The 22,813-nt window shown below is 40.4% G+C and overlaps 1 protein-coding gene across 5 annotated transcripts in view; it reads left to right on the top strand.

Moving 5' to 3' along the window:
• The window catches only part of LOC118802288 (cGMP-dependent 3',5'-cyclic phosphodiesterase), a 259,355-nt gene that overhangs the window by 190,975 nt on the left and 45,567 nt on the right, over positions 1 to 22,813 (top strand). For all 5 annotated transcript variants that reach the window (XM_036562782.1, XM_036562785.1, XM_036562781.1 and 2 more), the window contains 3 exons: positions 3,230 to 3,289; positions 7,969 to 8,119; positions 19,134 to 19,186. In XM_036562782.1, coding sequence (XP_036418675.1) covers positions 3,230 to 3,289; positions 7,969 to 8,119; positions 19,134 to 19,186 — 264 coding nt within the window. The remainder of the gene's footprint in view (positions 1 to 3,229; positions 3,290 to 7,968; positions 8,120 to 19,133; positions 19,187 to 22,813) is intronic.

Raw genomic sequence — 22,813 nt, 5'->3', positions numbered from 1 at the left:
TTTTATTTACATTTTGGACAGCATCTCAACTTTTTTGGAAACAGGACTACAAAGGAAAGTGCAAAATGCAAAAGTATGCAAAGGTGGAAGTGTCTCAGCGTAGGTCTTAAATGGTTCATTACCACAAAATTCAAGAAATAAAACTGCTGTCATCTTTTAATTTTATCAGCAGGTCACATACAGGGAAAAAAGGGAAAATGACCATCAATTCAAAGGATAAAATCGTTATCTAGTGAGAATAAACATAAATAACATGCTGTAGCTGTGTTTTTGCCTGCTGTAGAAGAACAGCATGCCATGCTACAGCTGAAAGGACAGTACAAAACGTGCTTAAAACTGATCAGAACTAGAAACTAGCCCAAAATGTGTCTCCAAATTGTGAACAGCAGAAAGTAAGTCTAAAAAAATTCTCTCCGTCTAACAAAACGTCTGTCAACTCATATTACTCTTGAATACTCGTATTGTCCTTGTAAAAAAGTTCATTAACAAACTTTAAGTTCTTTGAGATCGCTTTGAAATCCCAGGTGATTGCAAAGGTGTTTCTATGTTGTCCCAGGTGGTTGCTAAGATTTTTCTAGGACATTGCTAGGCTAGAGAATCTCAAGTGGTTGCAATGATGTTGCTATGCTGCTGTTTTGTTATCCCAGATGGTTGCTAAGGTGTTGCTAAGCCACTGCTATGGTATCCTTGGTGGTTGCAAAGGTGTTACTAGGTTGTTACTGTGGTGTCCTAGGTGGTAGCTAAGGTGTTGCTAAGCCAATGCTATCGTATCCTACGTGGTTGCAAAGGTGTTACTAGGTAGTTACTGTGGCGTCCCAGGTGGTTGCTAAGGTGTTTTGGAATCTGCTGCCAGCATCAGTTTGCAAACATATGTTTACAAAAAACAGTTGATAAGGTAAAACCTTATCATATTTACATTTAAGTGCAGATAAAAATCTATACAGATGTACAAAAAGGCTTGCTTTCCATTTTTATTTGCATTTTACTGTCTCACCTTTCTTGGACTTGAGATTTATACTTGAACCTGTTTAAAAACATGTTATGCTGAGTATATATAGTGAGAGGAAGTACTGTGTAATAAAGTAGACAGTGGCTGTATTTCAATAACGATAACTGTAAATATACAAACGACACTGACTCTATGATTTCCTGTAGCTCTTAGTGTGTTTGTGCGAAGCATGTGTGAAGTCAAAGCCAGACGAGCTGAAGATAAAGACGTGTTCGAAACATGTTTATAGCTTCACAGTCTGTGTGCGGAACTTCTTTCCATCTTGTCACCCACCTCTCCCAGATGTTTCCTTGAACCGGCCTCAATATTGCAGGAATTGCTCCCAGATTCAGCTCAGGATTCCAAAATACCAAAACCCTGATGAAATCTACACAGGCCTCTGAATTATTTCTCACGTTTTTGTACAAATACTCATACGCACATGCATGTTTTATCAAGCTGTATTAAATATAGCTTAGCAAGCTATAGGCTATAGCACTATATCAAACTGAATTAAATATCTCCATTGCTGTTTCTGGCTGTTGTTCTAGTTAGAACATCAGAATATGTAGAACGTAGCAATAATTCAGAATGACCCAGAAGGTGGCAACTGGAGTTTTCACACCGGCTCTCTCTCTCTGTTTTCTCTCTGTATGTCACTCACTCACTCACTCACTCTATGTAATGTAGCTTATATATGTTTCTTATCAGTGTCCTGTTATTATGAAGTTAAAAACAGAATTACACTGTTTTTCTCAGTGTTTGTTGTTTGTGGCGAACAACAAAGAAAAAAAAAGTGCCATGTCCGGTGTGCATAGCTCTGGCAGATTACATTTGTGTGCAAATGTTTGGGCACCCCTGGCCAAATGACCTATATTGTTGACTTTCTATGTGAAAATAAGTTGCTCGACAAAGAATACACTTCTGCACGTTTTAATACACAACCACTGTTCATTTGCTGAATTTAGATTTACATCCAGAGGAAAAAAAATAGATGGCCTGTGCAAAAGTGATTGCACACTTTTATTTTACATTTTCCAATATGATAATCTCAGCAAATAAATAGATATTGCTTACTAAAATGGACAAAAATGCCATATCTGAGTTTGTTCCCTGTAGAGGATGTTATTTTCACTTAGAAAATCAACAAAATATGCCATTTGACCAGGGGCGCCCAAACTTTTGCACAGGACTGTATGTCATTTCGTTTTATAAAACTGCAAAAAAAAGTGGTTTTCCTGTATGCGTTTAAAGATGTGTTGTTGAAATTTGAAATATAGTAATTTCCTGCCTTATACACTTACCGAGCACTTTATTAGGAACACAGTATTAATACAGGTTAGGGCCTCCCTTTGCTCTCCAAACAGCCTCAAGTCTTCATGGCATGGATTCCACAAGATGTTGGTGGGTAGGTACATTGTGGCTATGAAGGGATGCACATGGTAAGAAACAAAACTTGAATAGGCTGTGACATTCAAGTGATGATTGATTGGTATTAACAGACCCAAAGTGTGCCAAGAAAACATTCCCCACAAGGCAGGTTGGGTCCATTTTGGCACCAAAAACAGAAAACAAGACACATCAGACCAGGCTATGTTTTTGCAGTTTTGGTGAGCCTGTGTCCACTGCAGCCTCTGCTTTCTGTTCTTGGCTGACAGAAGTAGAACTCAATGTAGTCTTCTGCTGTTGTAGCCCATCCACCTCAATGTTCGATGTGTTGTGCACTCTGTGATGCTTTTCTGCTCATCACAATTCAGAGGTAATCTGAATCACCATAACCTTTCTGTCAGTTTGAAACAGTCTAGCCATTCTCCGTTGACCTCTCTTATCGACAAGGCTCTTCCATTTGCGGAACTTGCACCATTCTGAGCAAACACTAGAGACTGTTGTGCATGAAAATCCCAGAAGATCAGCAGTTATGTAAATACTCTACCAGCCTGTCTGGCAGCAACAATCATGCCACAGTCAAAATCACTGACATCACATTTTCTCCCCATTCTGATAGTTGATGTGAACATTACCTGCAGCTGCAGGTCCATATCTGCATGATTTTGTGCACTGCACTGCTGCCACATGATTGGCCGATTAGACAATTGTACAGGTCTTCCTAATAAAAAAGTGCTCGGTGGGTGAATATTACATTACAAGTAATCAGATCAGAAATCTGTACTGGAATACAGTATTAAAGCAACCATCCCTTCCCTGATTGTTCCCTTATCATTCCTTTTCTCATCTCAACAGGTCAGCTGCCGACAGCTCATGGACCAGGATGAGCAGAACCTTAATCTTCTGGAGAAGCATGTAAGACACACATACACAGCGTACACACTACAGACAAGGTTGTGCAGAAAAATGAGCAGATGGAAGCTGTTGTTCTTGTTTTCCCGCATCATTGCTCTTACATCTTTCCATTTCAGCAAAGCGAACTCTAGCTTAGCCTCCATAAACCTCCATGGTGTAGTGGTTTTTGGTTTTTGCTAGTGTGGTGGGAGTCAGGGCTGAATTGCTTACTGTGATTTGATGGAAATCCATTGAAATCCTTTGGGAATTTCAGATTTACAAAATTTCTGCGCAGTTGAAAAAGTCATTTAGTGCAGTTTGAAATGGTACATTGTAGAGGAGCTTGCCGACTTTTCTTCACAGCACTGATGATAGGAACCTCTAACTGGTTAGGACATAATAGGATGTCTAAGACAGGGATGCAGGAAGGTGTTTTAAGTTGGGGTACTGAAATTTTAAGCAGCATTCGTGTGACGTGACCAATGATGTCATTTTTCCACGCTTTTTTTCCAGCACATTTCTTAAAACAATCAATTATTTTACTACATAAAATTATTTAAAGCAAATAAAAAATGTTTAGAAATAAGATAAACAATCTTAAATTAAGCTTACAACAATCTCAACAGGAAAAATATTAGATTTCTTGACTATATTTCAGATATTTTACTTGACAAGATTCTTCTTGAATTATAGAGAGGCACAGTCATGTATTTCATACATTTTTTCTGGATAATTTGACGGTCACTGGCTGTTAAAACCAACTGTTTGATCCCTGCAAGTAATTTTCATCTTTTCCCATCCATCCATCTGGTGATCTGCTCAGGAGGTAGAGTATGGAGAGATCAAAGTTGTATACATAGCAAATTATGGGAGGTCATTCCCATTTTGATCATTCCTTGTTTTCTTCCAGGACTCTGACATTCATATGAAGTCAGTGCTGTTTGACTCAACTGATGATGACATGTTTTAAATGTGTTTATGGATTCACACTTTGTCTGCGGAACTTCTTTCCATCTCGTCACCTCTCCCAGATGTTTCCATGAACCGGCCTCACTAGTCTGAAAATTGGTCCCAGATTCAGCACAAATGCCAAAATTCTGATGAAATATTCTCAGGCATCTATACTTCTACTGATATTTCTGGCTGACACACACACTTGGGGACACACATTAATCAAGGTGTGATGAAATGTATAATTGCAGTTTTTCTGGGTGCTGTTCTGGCAAGGATCTACTAAACAGCAATGCTTTAGAACAAGGACGTCCAGAGTCCAGCGTTAGGGCCAAATGGAGCCTACCGACAGATTTGGCTTCTGTTTTAGAGTGTGTGATAAGTGGCCCAACAGCCAGTACATTGCAGTTATTTCTTTCACCTGATGGTGGCAGCAGTGCTGTAAAGTTACAGCATAACGCACCACATTGTGGTAACTAGGTTAGCTAAAGTTTAAGAGCCTTTTTTCTCTGACTAGACCTGCAGCTTCATTTACCGAATGACGTTTAGTCATGATTGCGTCTTCTGCGATCTTCAACTTGAACACGGAGAACCGGCGATTGTGACGAAATGAAATTTTGAAATTTGAAAACTTTTTCATCGAGAGCCAAAACAAAGGCTTAAGCCTCTTATTTCAAAAGACTAAAGAAATCAATATCAATAGACATGAAACAAAGCATGGATATTAAACTAGATATTGAGGAGAGGGTAGACAATCTAAAGCAACTGCAAACTACCTGAGCCTCACAGCACCAACTTCTTATCAGGGCAATTCAGTAGTTCTGCAAATATTAACCCTTTAAGATTGAACAATAACTCATTGAGCTTGATTCAGTATAACTAACGTTATCTCTCTTACTGCTTTATGCTGTTTAATCTTATTTAATTTGATTTCTGAATGCAGTTGCTGCATTTATTTGGTATGTAAAGACTTTGATCTAACAAAAAGAAAAAAATATATAGTTTTTTTTATTTAGTTTGTTTCATAAATTATGTTTTTGATGGAAACACTTGAATTGGAATACACATGTATTATTGTTACTCTCAAACAGTTTAATTCTTTGCTTGCCGATCCAAATTGCTTGGAGAAATCCAGTAATGAAAGATCAAGATCTTTTATACAGGGATGTAGTGATATTTTGTCCTGGGATGGACTGGTGACCTGTCCAGGGTGTTTCCTGCTTTCCATCCAATGACTGTTGGGACAGGCTTCAGCACTCCTCGTGAAGGATAAGCAGCTTAGATAATGTATGTGTATGAATAATATTTCAGCCCTTGGGTATTTTGACACAATACAGTCTGGCCCTCTTTGAAAAAAGGTTGGACACCCTTGTTTAAGAATGACCTTACCCATTAAAGTTTACAGCATGACAAGCCTTGGGCAACAGAAAAAGCCTTATTAGTGCCAAGTTCTGCATCATTGCAGAGCTATCAAGAACCCCTTCATTCCTCTTTGTTGTGTTGTGCATATTACCAAATTGTAAGATGAAGTCATTTTGGTCTTGATCACTTCAAGATTCTTTCTGAGGCCCAAGAGTCCCCAGTTGGCCTCAGGCCTTTGGGTTGAAGCTCTTGTAAGGCCAAGTGTTAATCCAGGCCCAACCTTTTCTGCAAATGTGCCATAGAATCTGGGTGAAGTCTAAAGTCTTTACCCATTCTGAGTCAGGTCCAGAGTTTCTGGCTGTGAAATATGAATGGAGTCCAGAGTCCCTGGGTGCAAAGTCCAAGTCAAGTCCAGAGTTCTTATCTGTAGGGACAAAGTCAAGTCCGGAGTCCCTGACTATTGACTGTCAAGTCCAGAGTCTCTAGCTGTAGACTTCAAATCAAGCCATTATCCCTATCTGTAGAGTCTGAATTGAGTCCAGAGTCCTTAGCCACAGAATCCGAGTCATGTCCAGAGTCCTTAACTGTACATTCTAAATGGGGTCCGAGTCCTTATCCGTGGAGTCTGAAGCGAGTTCAGATTCCCTAGCCATAGAGACCGAATCATGTTTGGAGTCAATAGATATACAGTCTAAATCGATTCCAGAGTCCCTAGCTGCAGAGTCCAAATCAAGATCTGAGCAATTGTATTTGCACATTGTTAGGAATTCAAGATAATTTGATTTTTGTATTGACACGATTTCTGGAACAGAAAAGATTTGACAATAATATTTATTTCTGTATGCAGCCTTGAGTCACAAATATATGAATAAGAAGTCCAATACAAATAGTGAAGCTTTGAGTCTCAGCTGAGTTGCAAGTCAAACATTGTAGTTGAGTTGTGAGTCTGAAGCTTTGCAGTTGCAGGTAATAAGCTTTAAAGTCTGAGTTGAGTTGCGACTCATAAACCTTGAAGTCTGAGTTGAGTTGTGAGTCATAAGCTTTGAAGTTTTAGCTGAGTTGTGAATTGAATGCTTTTCAGCATGAGTCATGTTGCGTGTCATAAGCGTAGATGTCCGAATTGAGTTGTGGCTCACAAGCTTTGACGTTCGAGATGCAAGTGATAAGATTTGAGTTATCAGAGTTAAGTTGCGAGTCATAAACTTTGAGGTCTGTATTGAATTTTCAGTAATAAACTCTAAAGCATCAGTTGAGTTGTGACTCTTTAGATTTGAAGTCTGAATTCAGGTGCTAGTGATAGGCATTGAAGTCTGAGTTAAGTTGTGACTCATTAGCTTCAAAGTCTGAGTTGAGTTGTGGGTCATAAGCTTTAAAGTCTGAGTTGAATTGCAGGTCATACACTTTAAAGCATCAGTTGAGTTGTGACTCCTAAGATTTGAAGTCTGAATTCAGTTGCCAGTTGCAGGTCATAAGCTTTGAAGTCTGAGCTGAGTCGTGACTCCTAAGCTCTGAAGTCAGAGTTGAGTTGTTGCTCATAAGCTTTGAAGTCTGAGTTAAGTTGGGACTCATCAGCTTTGAAGTCTGCATTGAGTTGCAAGATATAAACTTTGAAGTCTGAGTCGAGTTAGGGGTCATATGCTTTAACGTCTGAGTTGAGTTGCAAGGCATAAGTTAAGCATGAGTTGCATTGCATGTTTATACATTAGCAACTCAAGTCGCAGGGTCTGGGACTCAAGTCCTCATCTCTGGGTGAAGTTGCTCTGGAGAGAGGCAGCAAAAGCCAAAAGCTTTAGCAGTAAAAGGACTGTGTGCCGGTGTCATCATGCATTTGCTTTGTTTGGAGCCATGCCATCTACAGAGTCTCGTTGAACAAGGGCTGACTTCGGCTTCTCCACAGGGTGCCCTAAGTGAAGAGACTTCAAGTAGAAAGAGGGCTGAAGGGAGAGAGAGAGGGAGACACAGAACGAGCAATCTCGAGAGAGAGGGTAGGATGATAGAGAGAGAGAGCGATAACAAGAGAAAGTGAGCAAGAGAGAGAAAGGAATGACCTTTCTGGAGAAAAATAACAAAGATGGAAATAAAAAAGCCCCTGGGAATGAGATGAAGGCCTTTCCAAAAACAGTTTTCAATAGCAAAAAAGGCACCATAAGGGGTAACTAAAGTGACTTTGATGGCAGATCATTTCCTATCTCAGCTGAACAATGTGTAATTTTCAGAGTCCATAGCAGCTCTTTTGGAATATGCCCAGTCGAGATAATCTAGCAGAAATCTAGCCGGACACACTGGGGCTAGAGCTTTCATGATTACTTTGTAGGAGGCCTCTATTTTCCTTTCTTCTAGCCTGTATATTCTGATTGCCTTTTGTATGTTCTGTGTGTTCCTGCTAGCTTACCGTAGCCTGTAAAAGAGTGCAGGCACTACAGAGGACCTCAACATGGCCGTCAGCCCAATCCCATGATGCACCACCCAAAGCCAACTCCGCCACCACAAAGGAAAAAGACTACAGAGAATTAGATCGCAAGATTCTGCAGCTTTGTGGTAAGACACTCACAGCCACACAACCGGTGGCACAGCCAGAATTTCATTTTAGGTGGGCTTGGTTACAGGTGGAGGGGGCCAAGGTCCCAGAGACATTGCTATAGTGAGGTTGGTACCTCCAACTAGCCAAGCAGCCTACATCATTATAGCTATCTTAACCACCTTGCCAGAAAAACCAGCATAGACCAGCATAGCTGGTCACCCTCAAGACCAGCATATGTTGTGGTTTTGAATGCTGGTATGCTGGTCAACCAGTGTGACAATGCTGGGTGACTGGTTAAACTAGCACCAGACTAGCATAAACCAGTTTACACCAGCATGGAATTCTTTCTGGTCTAATCTGTTTTATTCAGCAGGTTATTATGCTAGGTGAGCTAATATGCTGCTAGATAGCTAGCTAATATTAGATAGCTAGCTAGCATGGAATAGCTAGGCTAATGTTAACAAACTTTACCACTAGTTAAGTAAAAAGTATAAGGTAAGTATAAACTTGTTGTGTTTGCTCTGGTTCACCAATATTGATGCAGCCTAACTAGCTCTTCTAACGTTTAAAAAATTGCATTCTCAAAGTTCTGCGTTTGTTATTGCGAAGTGTTCCTAAGTGCACCAATAATTCCACCAAACAGCCTTACCTGAGTTTCCACATTTGCCCTGCTCATCACATTTCATGAGGTTTGCATAAAAACCTTGAGAAACAGACAAGTACCCCCTCACCACTGTAGCTTGGTGAGTAGTTTACATTGAATGGGGTATTGGAATAACTGAAATTTGAGAGGATTTTGATTTTGAGAGAAACCCCTCCTCCTTGCAACCTTGCACCCTATAAATTCCCATCGTTACCTTCTGTTTCACTAGTTTTCACTATTCCTACCACTACCCCACTTGCAAGTTTTCCCCATCACTGACTTATTCCGCATTCCTATATCAGGCCTACCACCGTTAAAAAAGGGGTATCTGGCCTTCTAGCTCCAGGCAGAAACCTCCCAAGACTTCAAACCATCCCAAGAAGTTCTCAGAGTTCTCTCCCCTCCCTCAATCAGGTTTCCCTCATACTACCAAATATGTGTTGAAGACACAGTGTGAACTCACAAATGTAGAAATATGGTGTTGTGTCTCTTTGCTAGTTGTGGTGTTCAGGGTGCTTGTTAATGTTACTAATGTTCCCATTGGCTGAGTAGGAAGAATTGAACCAGATGGACTTTTTCTCCTCAAGAATGAAGCATAATAAGTGCTAGTTTCTATTGTCAAGCTTTCGGCCTCCACTTTGCAAAACCTGTCACATGCAGATTCCTTGCGGTTCAGTGTCCGAAAGCAGCTACTTTCTCATTGAATGCATAAAATTCACAGACGCACCATGGTGGCCCCTGTCCATCACTTTCATCTTTCGGCCACAATTCTGACGAGAATTTACGGTAGACTAAGATTTTTACCACTGCTGGTAGACCCGTATGAATGTATGCTTCAATACACCTGCAAATTCAGCTACTTCCTTCACACTATGGCCTTTGGCATGCCCAAATACAATCACTCCTTTTCACATTCACATTCACTGCACTGTACCATCTTTTCTCAATCTATGAATCCCGTCGCATACCCCGCATGAATTTATAGCCCAGTCATCCTCATGCATCTGCAGGAGCCTGAAGTTACTACCACCTTAACATGCAAGGTGACTCATTTTTCGTTCGGGGAGCTTATGAAGTTCAACCCTTGCATGATGTGCTTAATAAAACTAGCATTTTGTCCATGTTGGAAAGAACTACCGGACATGCCCAACTGCTCTCCTGTTGGCTGGGCTGAGGCTGAGGCTGAAGGAAGCTTTTCGAGGGAGGCTAAAAACTGGTGACCCTCCATTCCCACTTAATTACGCAGTGCAGATGGAGGTTCAAGAATGCTACAAATCACAGCAGTGACTGTGAGAAAGGTCCATGGAAAACCAAAAAACTAAATTATATTGAAGGTGGTGGCCATTTTTACCGCTTCAGAAAAGTATGTTTGGTGTGTAATTTTACAGTACAATTTACAATTTTACTGGCTTTAACACAGAACATAAAAAATCACTGACATTCTTTACGGTGTACCTTACAGTGCACAGGTCCTTCTTAAGGTTCAGTCTGCAACTTTTTCTATTCCCTTGCCGGCTACTTGCTTTTTATATGCAAGTATTTTTAAACTGTTACAAAAAAAGAAGCTCGCTGTTCTCATGTGAGGACATCCATTTTTTCACTACATCCTGTCCAAGGTTAATTTTACGTAGTTAGCAGGTGTTTCAAGATACAAATAGCAAAATGAACTAAACAATAAAACCTCATGTCTTAGGAGGATAAGGCCATAGTGCACTTTGTACATCATGTAATATTAATGTAAAGACTACAACAAACAAACAGGCCTAAACACACCAGAATGCATTGCTCTCTGCTGGAATTTGCACCTCTGCACTGACAATTGAATAAATAGGCCAGTGGTCCGAATATATTTATAACTGTTTCAAGAGCTTTTGAATTTTAACAAGGACACAGCTTCTTTTGCATAAAATTACAGAGTCAAATGAGGTGCTGCAATTTTATTCAATTACCATTACATGGAAAGTGGCCTAATTAAACGATGTGTAAAGAGTGAATGAGAGCCAAACAAAGATGTTCTCATTTCACATTCAAAATCACAGCACAAGCTGTGCAAAGTTTGCAACATCGCAAAGGCCACATAAAAACTATTCTGTGCAGGAAGTAACGTTACAGAGACTCATGAGAGCTGAAGAGCAGCTGTACACTGTTAGAAATGAAGGTTCTGTTCAGGTACATTTTTCGTTCATCAAGGTACAAACAGTGTAAATGTTCCCTCAAAGCTCCAACAGTGGTTTTAAGGTCTGATTGTGAACCTTAAATAAGTGTTTCCAGGTGAAAAGTTCGTATTTGTACCTTTTCATAACCGAATGTTTTAAACAGAACAGTAAAATAAAAGCCTGGAGACGAGACGGGGTGTGTGGAGTCAGTACAGCTTAGAACATATCATTTCGGTGGATTATGGTTCAGTTATGTTAATGCAGTGCCACCTGAGGGGTGGAAGGTCACGGACATTCAGTTGTAGTTTTTGGCCTTGCTTTTTTACGCAAAGAGATTTTTTTCTGGATTGCCTAAATCTTTCAATGATATTATGCGCCATAGAGGCCCTGTAGAAATACCTAAAATCCTTGTAAACACTCATAAGAATGTTGTTCTTAAACAGTTGGACTATTTGCTGATGTATTTTTTTTTTTGGGGAAAGTGGCGAGTCTCAACTCAACCTTGCTCATAAAGGACTCGGCCTTTGCCGGATGTTCTTTTTAGGGTCAAGCACAATGTTTTCTGAACATTTAACAACATTTCCTTGTCTTAAATGGCTCCTGTCCCAACGTTTTTGGAGGCATCAATTTCAAATGAGCATATATTTACAAAATCGATGAAATTGAAAAGATAAAAAATGAAATATCTTTCTGTTTTTATTTGCACTTCACTTACTGTCCCAAATTTTTTGGGGCTTTAAATAATGCTGTAAATGAGCTGAACTCATGAAATTTCACTGTTCTTAACCTGTACACTCACCGTCCACTTTATGAGCTCCATATAAATATAGGTCTTCCATGCGGTTCAGTTACAGACTGTCATATGAAATCAGTTTTAGTCGTAATATATGTTCATCCACACGCTATAGTGTTAAACATACTATAACATTGTTTACACCCAGTAGCTTTATTGAAAACCTTCCAGATCTTTCATCCTTAATTAGTTGTCCGTCTGAACTTAGTGAATTAGATATGCTGACTAAATGTTTGGAGGACACTTTTCGCTCTACTTTAGAAAATGTGGCTCCATTAAAAAGTAAAAGAATAAGGCAGGAAAGGCTCCATGGTACAATGACCGTACTCGAGCTATGAAACAGACTGTTAGGCGATTAGAGCGTAAATGGCGTCAGACTAAACTTGAGGTTTTCCATTCTGCCTGGAAGGAGAGTCTCATAGACTATAGAAAAGCACTAAAGTCAGCACGTTCAGCCTCTCAGTCTCTCGTCATTGATTGGAAATAACAAGAATAATCCTAGGCTACTATTCAGTATTATCTCTAAATTAACTAATAATCAAGCAGCTACTGAAGCCCAGATACCATCAGCCTACAGCAGCAATGACTTCGTGAACTTCTTTGATAATAAAATTGAATCAATTAGGCATAAAATTCAAAATGCGCAGCATTGCAGTGCAGCGTCCCATAAACCTAATCTAGACCTAGAGTGCAGAATATCCACTACAGAGACGCTGGAGTCTTTTACTTTACTCCAACAAACAGAGCTCGTCCAAATTATTTCATCTACAAAAACAACAACTTGTATACTAGATCCACTTCCTACAGGTTTACTTAAAGACGTTTTGCCAGAAATAACTAAGCCTTTTCTATCCATAATAAACTCTTCTCTCAGCCTCGGGTATGTTCCAAAATCTCTTAAATTAGCTGTAATTAAACCCCTAATTAAGAAACCTAGTCTTGATCCCTCTGAACTATCAGAATATAGACCTATTTCAAATCTTCCCTTTTTATCAAAAATCTTAGAGAAAGCCGTGGCAAAACAATTATGTTCCCATCTGCATAGGAGTAATATATATGAAAAATTTCAGTCTGGCTTCAGGCCTCACCATAGTACCGAAACAGCGTTAGTGAAAATTGTAAATGATCTTTTATTATCCGCTGATAAAGGAAACATATCCTTACTGGTTTTACTCGATCTTAGTGCAGCATTTGACACAGTAGACCATTCCATTCTATTAGACAGGCTTGAGAAACTAGTAGGAGTGACAGGTAAAGCTCTTTCTTGGTTCAAATCTTACCTTAGTGATTGCTATGAGTTTGTTAATGTAAATGGTGAACCATCGGCTCTCACAAGAGTAAAGTATGGTGTTCCACAGGGCTCTGTCTTAGGACCCATGTTATTTACCTTATATATGCTACCACTAGGTACCATCATTAGAAAACATGGCATCAGTTTCCACTGCTATGCTGATGATACACAATTATATATTTCCTGCTAAACCAGAGGACAAAACTGAACTTAATAAGATAGAGGACTGTGTAAAAGACTTTAAAGAATGGATGTCAAGTAACTTCCTCTTACTAAACTCGGACAAAACAGAAGTTCTTCTTCTTGGTCCAAAAGCTGCTAGGGATAATCTGCCTACGTTTACTCTTAATCTCCATAGTTTCTCAATTGCACCAGGCACATCTGTAAAAAGCCATGGTGTCACGATTGATCCCAGTCTGGCCTTCGATGAGCATATTACCAATATTACCAGAATAGCTTTCCTCCACCTGCGTAACATCGCTAAATTAAGAAAGGATGCAGTTCACGCCTTCATCATGTCCAGGTTAGATCACTGTAACGCTCTGCTTTCTGGTTGTTCCAGCCAAAACCTTAACAAGCTTCAGTTAGTCCAGAACGCTGCAGCCAGAGTTCTCAGCAAAACCAGGAAATTCGACCACATTAGCCCAATGTTGTGTACCTTACATTGGTTGCCAGTTAAATTCCGCATTGAGTACAAGATTCTTCTACTGGCGTATAAAGCTTTGAATGGCCTTGATCCTCAGTACCTCAGTGACCTTATTTCCTATTATCAACCGACACGCCCACTTAGATCACAAGGTGCTGCTCATTATTAGTACCCAGAATAAATAAAGTTACGTCAGGGGGAGGAGCCTTTTCATACAAAGCCCCCCAGCTTTGGAATAGCCCACCAGTCTGTGTTCGGGACTCAGACACAGCCTCCATCTTTAAGTCTAGGCTAAAAACGTACCTGTTTAGTCGAGCCTTTGGTTAATTAGTTTTCCTGTTAGAATAAGGCGCAGATCTGGGACAGAGAGTCCTATGGTAATCTGGGAATGTTGGTGCTGAACTAATTATCTGTCCCTCTTATCCCACCCTTCAGCCGCCCCTCTACCTCACTGGTCAGTTTCTCACCACAGGACCACTGCTGACAAGATATTATTTGGATGGTGGACCATTCTTAACTACAGCATGGTAGAGCGTGTTTGGTGCTGGTATGAAGGTATCAGACACAGCTGAGTTGTAGGTGTTGGTCAAGCCAAGAGAGGCTCTGTGGTCAAAAGCTGACCATTGAAGCAGGGGTAGAGGATATCTAACTAACAAAGTGCTCTCAGTAAGTTCAACAACTGGAGCAGAACATTATAAATGTGGACACATCAATATGATGTTATGCTTAGGGTTTTGCTATTGTATTAGTGTTTAGCTGTTATGGTTACACAGTGCTATTTATAAAGGTTAGCTTCACAGTGAAAGCAATGACCGCCATGTGAGTGCCCATGCTTCTCTCTCAGCAAGGGGAACTCCCTCAGTCTTATCTTGACCAGACTGTTATTGTATAAACAAAATTCACCTGCCGTGACCAAGCAAAAGTGACCACATGCTAGAAGCCTCCCCATCATGAAACAGCAGGCATCACAAGAGCAGGACCTCACACCCCGTCAAACAGGCCTCTGGTATGCCGACAATGGTAACAGTTGTCCATTTAGCACAAACAAGCACAATCTGTGCTGTTCCGGAACCAGTTTTTCCCCCTTTTTTACGTCATAAGAAGCACAACAATGTGAAACTGATCTTACGTCAGGACAGTTTGATGAATTTGGAGCTGGGTACTTACTTACAGGCCAAACAGTAAACTTTAAGACTTTTCCTGTCCTGCACATGAGCTGCAAAATGAAAGTTAAGTTAAATTATGTAAATAAAATGAGGGTCAAACATGGTGTAGACTTTGCAGAGGCCTACAGCTGGTAAGTAATTTTGTTTTGGCTCTGTAGTCCAGCATATTTGAAATAAAACAATGGTTACAAGTTACAAGTTACAATGGTTACCTTCATACTGGTGTGTGTAGTCCAAATCCAAATATATGTGTATGTACAGAGCCAATACATCAAAAATTGTGGTGCTGAGCATTTACTAATGAACTGCACTACACTTGATAAATTCTTTGTCTTTTCAAGATTATTCTTTTCCAGCTGTTAAATCGCAGGAATTAGCTGTGTTTTAGCAGGTTTCTTGCTTGATCTTTCAGTCTAACAATTAGCCATGTCTGCCCTTCTTGAAGGTTCCTTTTTTTAGCTCTTCAGGTTTCTTGCTAGGCCTCTGAATGATTAGAAGTGTCCTTACTTGGCTGTTTATGCATGGCTGCTTAGTCACCAAACTGTTGGCTGCACTTTATAGCCAAACGTATGTGGACCCTCCTCCTAATTATTGAGTTCAGGTGTTTTAGCCACCACCACTGCTAACAGGTAGTTAAAATCAAGCACATAGCCTTGCAATTTCAAGGAACATTAGCAGTAGAATGGGTCTTCCTGCAGACCTTGGTGACTTTAAACATGGCACTGTCATAGGATGCCACCGTTTCCACATCCCATGTGAGATTTCTGTCCAGCTAGATCTGCCCCAGACAACTGTAAGTGCTATTATTGTGAAATGGAAGCATCTAGGAGCAACAACAGCTCAGCCACGAAGTGGTAGGTCACCCAAATACTCCAAGCGGGGCCACCGAGTGCTGAAGTGTAAAGTGCCTATATTAGGTTGCCTCACTGACTATAGAGTTCCAAACTTCAGCAAAAGAACTGTGTGACAGGTGTTTCAATGGCTGAGCAGCAACACACAAGCCTAAGATCAAAATGCACAATTCCAAGCCTCATAAAGACATGGTTTGATGAGTTTAGTGCGGAGGAACTCCAGTGGCCTGCACAGAGCCATGACCTCAACCTCATATAGTGTATGTTTGCCATTCTTGAAGGCTTCTTGTTTGGCTGTCCAGTCTCAGAATGATTATCTACACTTGTTATTGTAGAAGCTGTCTTGCTTCTTTGAATGATTAGCAATGTTTACCATTTCAAAGGATTCCTTACTGAGATGTTTAGTCGCCAAATTATTAGTTATGTGTGCTATTTCACAAGATTACTTGCCTGGCTGTTTGGTCTTCTAGAAATTGGCTGTGTTTTTATGTTCTAAAGTTTCTCGCTTGGCTGGTCAACTTCAGAACATTTGTTATTTTAGGTTTTTTGCTTTGCTGTCTGTTCTCAGAGCGATTGGCTCCCATTTTTTGAAGGTTTCTTGCTCGGCTATTTAGTCTCTAAACACTTAACTTTGTTTGCTCCTGTAGGTGTCTTACTTGTTTGTTCAGTCTGTGCATTATTAGTTATTTTTGGCATTTGAGAAAACGCCTCAGTTGGCTGCTTGGTCCCCGAACGATTAGTTTTGTGTCAGCTCCTTATGGGCCAGCTTGACATGCTTATTGGTTTCACAGGACAGCCAACACAAGTTTATAATAACTGTAGGAGGTTACATTGTGGTCGCCAAACAATTAGGTGATATGTCATCTCTGCCTGGACCGACTTGACACAACACACTTATTTTCTGCTTCCTCCATGTCCCTAATGAGGTCCTGAGTGCAGGAGGTAGCCCTCCCCTTCCCCAAACACAGGATGTGCCAGTTTCTTGGGAGTCAGCTTGCCGTTTTCTCTGGTTCCATGGGACTTAATTATGTATCTGGCAAAACAAATGGGTTTTCAGCCTACACTTTGTAACCATGTAAGCGTAGGCTACTCCGATCATGACTGCGTCCGAGTGTGTCCACTCGCTAGATTTTCTTCCATAACAGGGAGCCATCTGCTGCCTTTTCCCCCAGTCTAACGTAATATACCACAACTTGTGATTAATGTAAAAACCTAAAAAAAAATGAGTGGATCCAAGACTTATAAGGGGAACCTCCTGAAGGGCACGAGGAAGAAACACTGAGAGGAACTAAGACCTAAAAAGAGAATCTCCTCAAGAGCATGAGGAAGAAAAGCTGAGAGGAACGAAGACTCAAATATAGAACCCCCTGAAGAGCATGAGAAAGAGATGCTGACAAGAACCAAGACTCAAAAGGATAACCTCCTGAAGAGCATGAGGAAGAAACTCTAAGAGGAACCCATTCTCATTTGGTCCCCACCGGATAATGCAGTTAGGATACAAGCAGGACAAGTTCAGAATGAAGATTAAACAAACACCGAGATCATACAGTGGAAAGATGTGGGAGATAAACCAGTGACTGCGGGAAAAGTCTGTCAGTCATCTGGAGGATCTACTGATTGTGTAGGAGATAAACAAGATGGTAGATATGAGAAATGCGTCTGGAGTTCATGCGTGAGCTGTTTGCCATGAAGCTCAGTGATACAGTGATTAGTGCCTGGCTGATCTTAAGAATTTGTGACCGATACCGATTTTAAGGGGCTGATCAGACATAATTCAATATGGTCAAAAATGGTTGAACGGTTGAGTCCTAAAGCTGTACATGATAAAACTTTCATGCAACTAGTTGCATGTTGTAAGTTGCATGCAACGTAATTTCTGTGCAACTTGAAAGTTACAACAAAAGCTGCTTGCAACACATGAAATAGACAAATTGGCAGCTCATTTTTTTGAAACATCATATAGTTCTTGCTATATAAAGTCACCCACAAGGTGTTATTTACATTTGCAGTGTTAGGGCTGTAGGGTTGTAGCATCCATCCATCCATCCATCCATCCATCCATCCATCTATCTATCTATCTATCTATCTATCTATCTATCTATCTATCTATGTGCAAGTCATGTGCAAAAGTTTGGGCAATAGGCACAAGCAACCACTTAGTAACACCCTAGCAGCCACCTGGGACACTATAGAAACTACCTAGTAACACCACCCAGCAACACCTTTGAAACCACCTGGGATACCATAACAACCACCTACAATGCCATAGTAACTGTTCAACAACCTAGCAACCACCTGGGAACCTGCTTAAGCTGTGCAATCACTCTGCATTTTGCACTTTTCAAGTTTATGTTTGTTCTCTATAGAGGATGTGTTATCTATAAATCCTATAAAATCAACAAAACCTGAAATTTGACCAAACTTTTACATACAACGCTATCTATCTGTCTATCTATCTGTCTGTCTATCTATCTATCTATCTATCTATCTATCTATCTATCTAGATAAAAAAACGAAAAAATAAGTACTTCAGCCATCTAACAACCCATCTTCTGGTTTATGCTCTTGTCTACTGATCCAGTGAAATCCACCATTTGAAGCAATACTGTTCGACATGATAACATGGTGTGTTATCTGTGCTTTGATTGGCTGTTTCGTCAAAATTGTTTCCTGTCCTGAGACGGTTGCAGCTGTTCTGGCTAAGTTTCAGATGGGTTGCAAGTGAATTGCAGGGCTTTTTAAATAAACCAACTCAAGTGAAATTTCATTTCATGTATGTTTCAAGCGACTACACTTGCTTTAAATTCAGCCTAATTGAGTCACAACAGGCCAGGACGACCCGAAAGCAAACCAAAAAGATGACAGCTTATTCGAAAGCATGACGAGCCAACATAGCACACATGCACACCTTCAAACGCTCGTCTCTCACAGTCTCTGAGCACCTGCTCAATTTTCCACTCTGATTTCTGAGCGACAGTGGTGACAGCTCTCCCTTCTTATCACACTCACACACACACACACACACACACACACACCCTGGCTAAATCCGTGTATCACTGACACACACACACTCCTAATCCTGAGCTGGTAGACGCTAACAAGTTTATCTGTCTCAGTGTGTGTATGTTTGGAGCCAGGGGCAGTCTCTGTCTGTATTAAGTGTTTATAACAGTGATCAGTACCTGATGCAGTAAATTATTCAGTAACACTGACCAGTCAGTTGTCATATGCTGTCATGAGTGGTCATGGCAGGTTGTGTCCCAGTATAACAGTGTCATGTTACAGTTACTGGTAAATGTCATGGCTGATGTCATAGTATTTAATGTCATGATGCTATATAGAGTACATTTAGCAAACTCTCTCTCTCTCTCTGTTATAAGACTATATGTCTGTTAATCTTGTGTGGATATGTATAATTGTTTGATTTGGTCTGATCTTACTGTGCAATTACTCTCTGTAATTGTTGTGTTTGGTCTGATTGACAGGGGAGCTGTATGATCTGGATGCCGCTTCACTTCAGCTCAAAGTCATCAACTATGTGAGTAACGCATATACACCCACCATAAAACTATTATTAGGGGTGCAGGGTGGCAACAGCAGTGGGGCCCATAAAATCTGTACTGAGCCCCTCATACAGATACCGACACAAATGTAAACTCATAACACACAACAAGATCCAGTTTCGTAAGAACTACATCCTCAAGTGCAGACTACATGAAGTGGAGCCTACATTATCAAATGCAGACTGCATCATAAAGTACATCAAATGCAGACTACATATAGACTACATATAGTATAGACCACATGAACTGCAACCCACATCAATTTCAAACCAAATTAAATGCAGGCTACACAAAGAGTAGACTGCATATAGCGCAGACTACATAAAGTGCAGACAGCATAAAGTGTAGACTGCATGTATTTCAAAATGCAGATTACATAAAGTACAGACCACATAGAGTACAAACTACATCAAGAGCAAACTAAATTAAGCGTAGACTACATGAAGTATAGCCTGCATCAAATGCAGTCTACATATAGTATAGACTGCATAAATTGCAACCCACATCAATTTCAAACTGGATCAAATGCGGGCTACACAAAGTGCAGACTACATACAGTGCAAAACACATCAAGCGCAGTATACATCAGGTGCAGATTACATGTAGTGTAGACCACACAAAGTGCAGACAACATAAAATGTAGACTGCACATAATGCAGAATACAGAATGCACACACTACAACAAATGCAAACTGTATTAAGTGCAGGATACATAAAGCCTAGACTGCATGTAGTACAGACAAAATAAAGTGTAGACTGCGTATGGTGTAGACTACATAAAGTGCAGTCAACATAAAGTTCAGACTGCATGTAGTGCAGAGAACATAAAGTGTAGACCACATAAAGTTACATAAAGTGCAGACTACATAAAGTACAGACAATATAAAGTGTAGACTATGTAAAGTGCAGACTACATAAAGTACAGACAATATAAAGTGTAGACTATGTAAAGTGCAGACTACATAAAGTACAGACAATATAAAATGTAGCTTACTTATAATGCAGGCTACATAAAGTGCAGACAACATAAAATATAGACTGCATATAGTGCAGACAACAAAGTGCAGACTACATAAAATGTAGACTGCATGTAGTTTAAACTACATAAAGTGCAGACAACATAACATGTAGACTACATAAAGTACAGACTACATAAAGTATAGACAACATAAAGTGTAGACTGCATGCAGTGCAGACAACGTAAAGTGCAGACTGCATGTAGTGCAGACAACATAACATGTAGACTACATGTAGTGCAGACTATTTGAAGTGCAGACTACATAAAGTACAAACTACATCAAGAGCAGACTAAATCGTGAGCAGACTACATACATAGTATAGACTGCATAAATTGCAACCCACATCAATTTCAAACTAAATTAAATGCAGGCTACACAAGTTCAGATTACATGCAGTGCAAAACACATCAAGCACAAACTAAATTAATTGCAGGCTATATAAAGTGCAGACCACACAAAGTGCAAACTGCATAAAATGTATTGTGCATACACACTCATAGACACCAGGATGAACACACACACACACACACACAGTCAGAGAGGTGTCCTTGGTTAGATAAGCGCATTATTGAGGAATTGATCTGTTTTTTCTTTCTCTCTTTCATTCTGCTGAAAAGGCCGCACCTCGTCCCTCGCCGCTTTTGTACGGGGCAGGCTGGGTGTATATTTTATTTATGAGTGCAGGACAGATAAGAGCGTTATTAAAGTCACGCCTGATGTGCTCAAGGACATTCCTCCATTCAGAAGAAGAAAAGAGCGAGGGAGTCGAGAGATCAGCTCACAAACGAGTGCGATCACAACAACTGTGACAGCCAAATAATTACCCTCTAAATATTACACTGCATCTCTCACAGCATTATGTCAGAAAGTTTGCTACCATTTTACTATAGGGCAGCATCCATAAGACCACATGACAACTGACATAACAACTGACATAAAGCTACATCATTCCAATAGACGCTATCTGTCAGAAAGGCTGCTTTGGTCAAGTTTGATGTCCAGTTGATGTAGCACCTGCACTATATGGCCAAAAGTTTGTGGACACCCCTCCTAATTATTGAGTTTAGGTGTTTCAGCCACACCCGTTGCCAGCAGGTGTATAAAATCAATCACGTAGCCTTGCAGTCTCCATAGGCAAACATTAGCAGTAGAATGTACTGAAGAGCTCAGTGACTGAAAGTCTGACATTTCTGTCCTGCTAGATCTGCCCTAGTCAACTGTAAGTGCTATTATTGTTAAATGGAAGCTAGGGGTTACGACAGCTCAGCGAAGAAGCGGTAGACCACGCAAAATCACAGAGCGTAGTATGTAAAAATTGGCGATATTTGGGAGGTTCATCAAATGAAGCCTTGTGCACAATGCCAAGTGTTGGCTGGAGGGGTGTAAAGCTCACCACCACTGGACTCTGAAGCGGTGGAAACCTTCTCAGGAGTGATGAATCACGCTTCACTATCTGGCAATCTGATGGATGAATGGCTGAGGAGGGATAATGATCTGGGGCTTTTTTTTAGTTTGGGGCAACTTCACATTAATGCCCTTAGTTTTGGAATGGGGTATCCAACAAGCATATAAGTATGGCGTCAGGTGTCCACATACTTTTGGCCATATAGTGTAATGTGCTCTGATTTTGAGATAGGTACACTGAGAGATTTCATGCATCAACTCTTTAAGTACGGAACCAGATAGCTAACATTACCGCTAGTAACCTGAATGTTTAATTGCAGTCTAGCTGCAGTAACTGTCTTCCAGTTATCCTAGCAATGGAGAAAGTGGATCGGTTTTGTTTGAGAAACAAGGTAACAGATAAAACGAATGCTAGTTTGGTTGTATTTATTAGCTGTAGATCAGTGGCTGGGTTTGCAGTCCGGACTGGTTGACACTGCAGGGACCCCCAGTGGTTGTATGATGTATCTGCATGCTGAGTTAGAGAACATTAGCGAATGAAAACTATAGAAAATGGTGAGTTTTGTTGAGCTGATGATCCTGAATGATATAATGCTGAGTTACAGTGTAATTTATGTATTAAACTCATTTTAGGCCAGAATGTCCATTTAACTCCCTGCTGTTTACACAGCACTACATGTGTATGAAGGACTTTGTTTGTGTGTGTGTGAAGGTCAGATGTGTGCATTTGAGTGTATGTATGAAGTGTGTGTGTGTGTGTGTGTGTGTGTGTGTGTGTGTGTGCGTGTGTGTGTGCGTGTGTGTGTGTGTGTGTGTGTGTGCGTGTGTGTGCGTGTGTGTGTGCGTGTGTGTGTGTGTGTGTGTGTGTGTAGGTGTGTGTGTGTGTTGTGATCTGTATTCTGTGGGTCGTGTCTGAGGGGCAACATTAGCATAAAACCTTATCAGTGTTTATACAGATTTCTACATTATACCTCTCTCTCTCTCTCTTTTTCTTTCTCTCTCTCTCTCTCTCTTTCTCTCTCTCTCTCTCTTTTTCTTTCTCTCTCTCTCTCTCTCTTTCTCTCTCTCTCTCTTTAGTATCTCTCTCTCTTTCCATCTCTATCCCCTTTTCTTCTACCCTCTCTCCTTTATCTCTCTTCTTGCATCTCTCTCTCTCTCCCTTTTCTTCTCCCTTTTTCT

The sequence above is a fragment of the Colossoma macropomum genome, unplaced genomic scaffold, assembly GCF_904425465.1.
Source record: "Colossoma macropomum unplaced genomic scaffold, Colossoma_macropomum, whole genome shotgun sequence".
In the NCBI taxonomy this organism is placed as follows: domain Eukaryota; kingdom Metazoa; phylum Chordata; class Actinopteri; order Characiformes; family Serrasalmidae; genus Colossoma; species Colossoma macropomum.
This window is presented reverse-complemented; position numbering and strand designations above follow the sequence as displayed.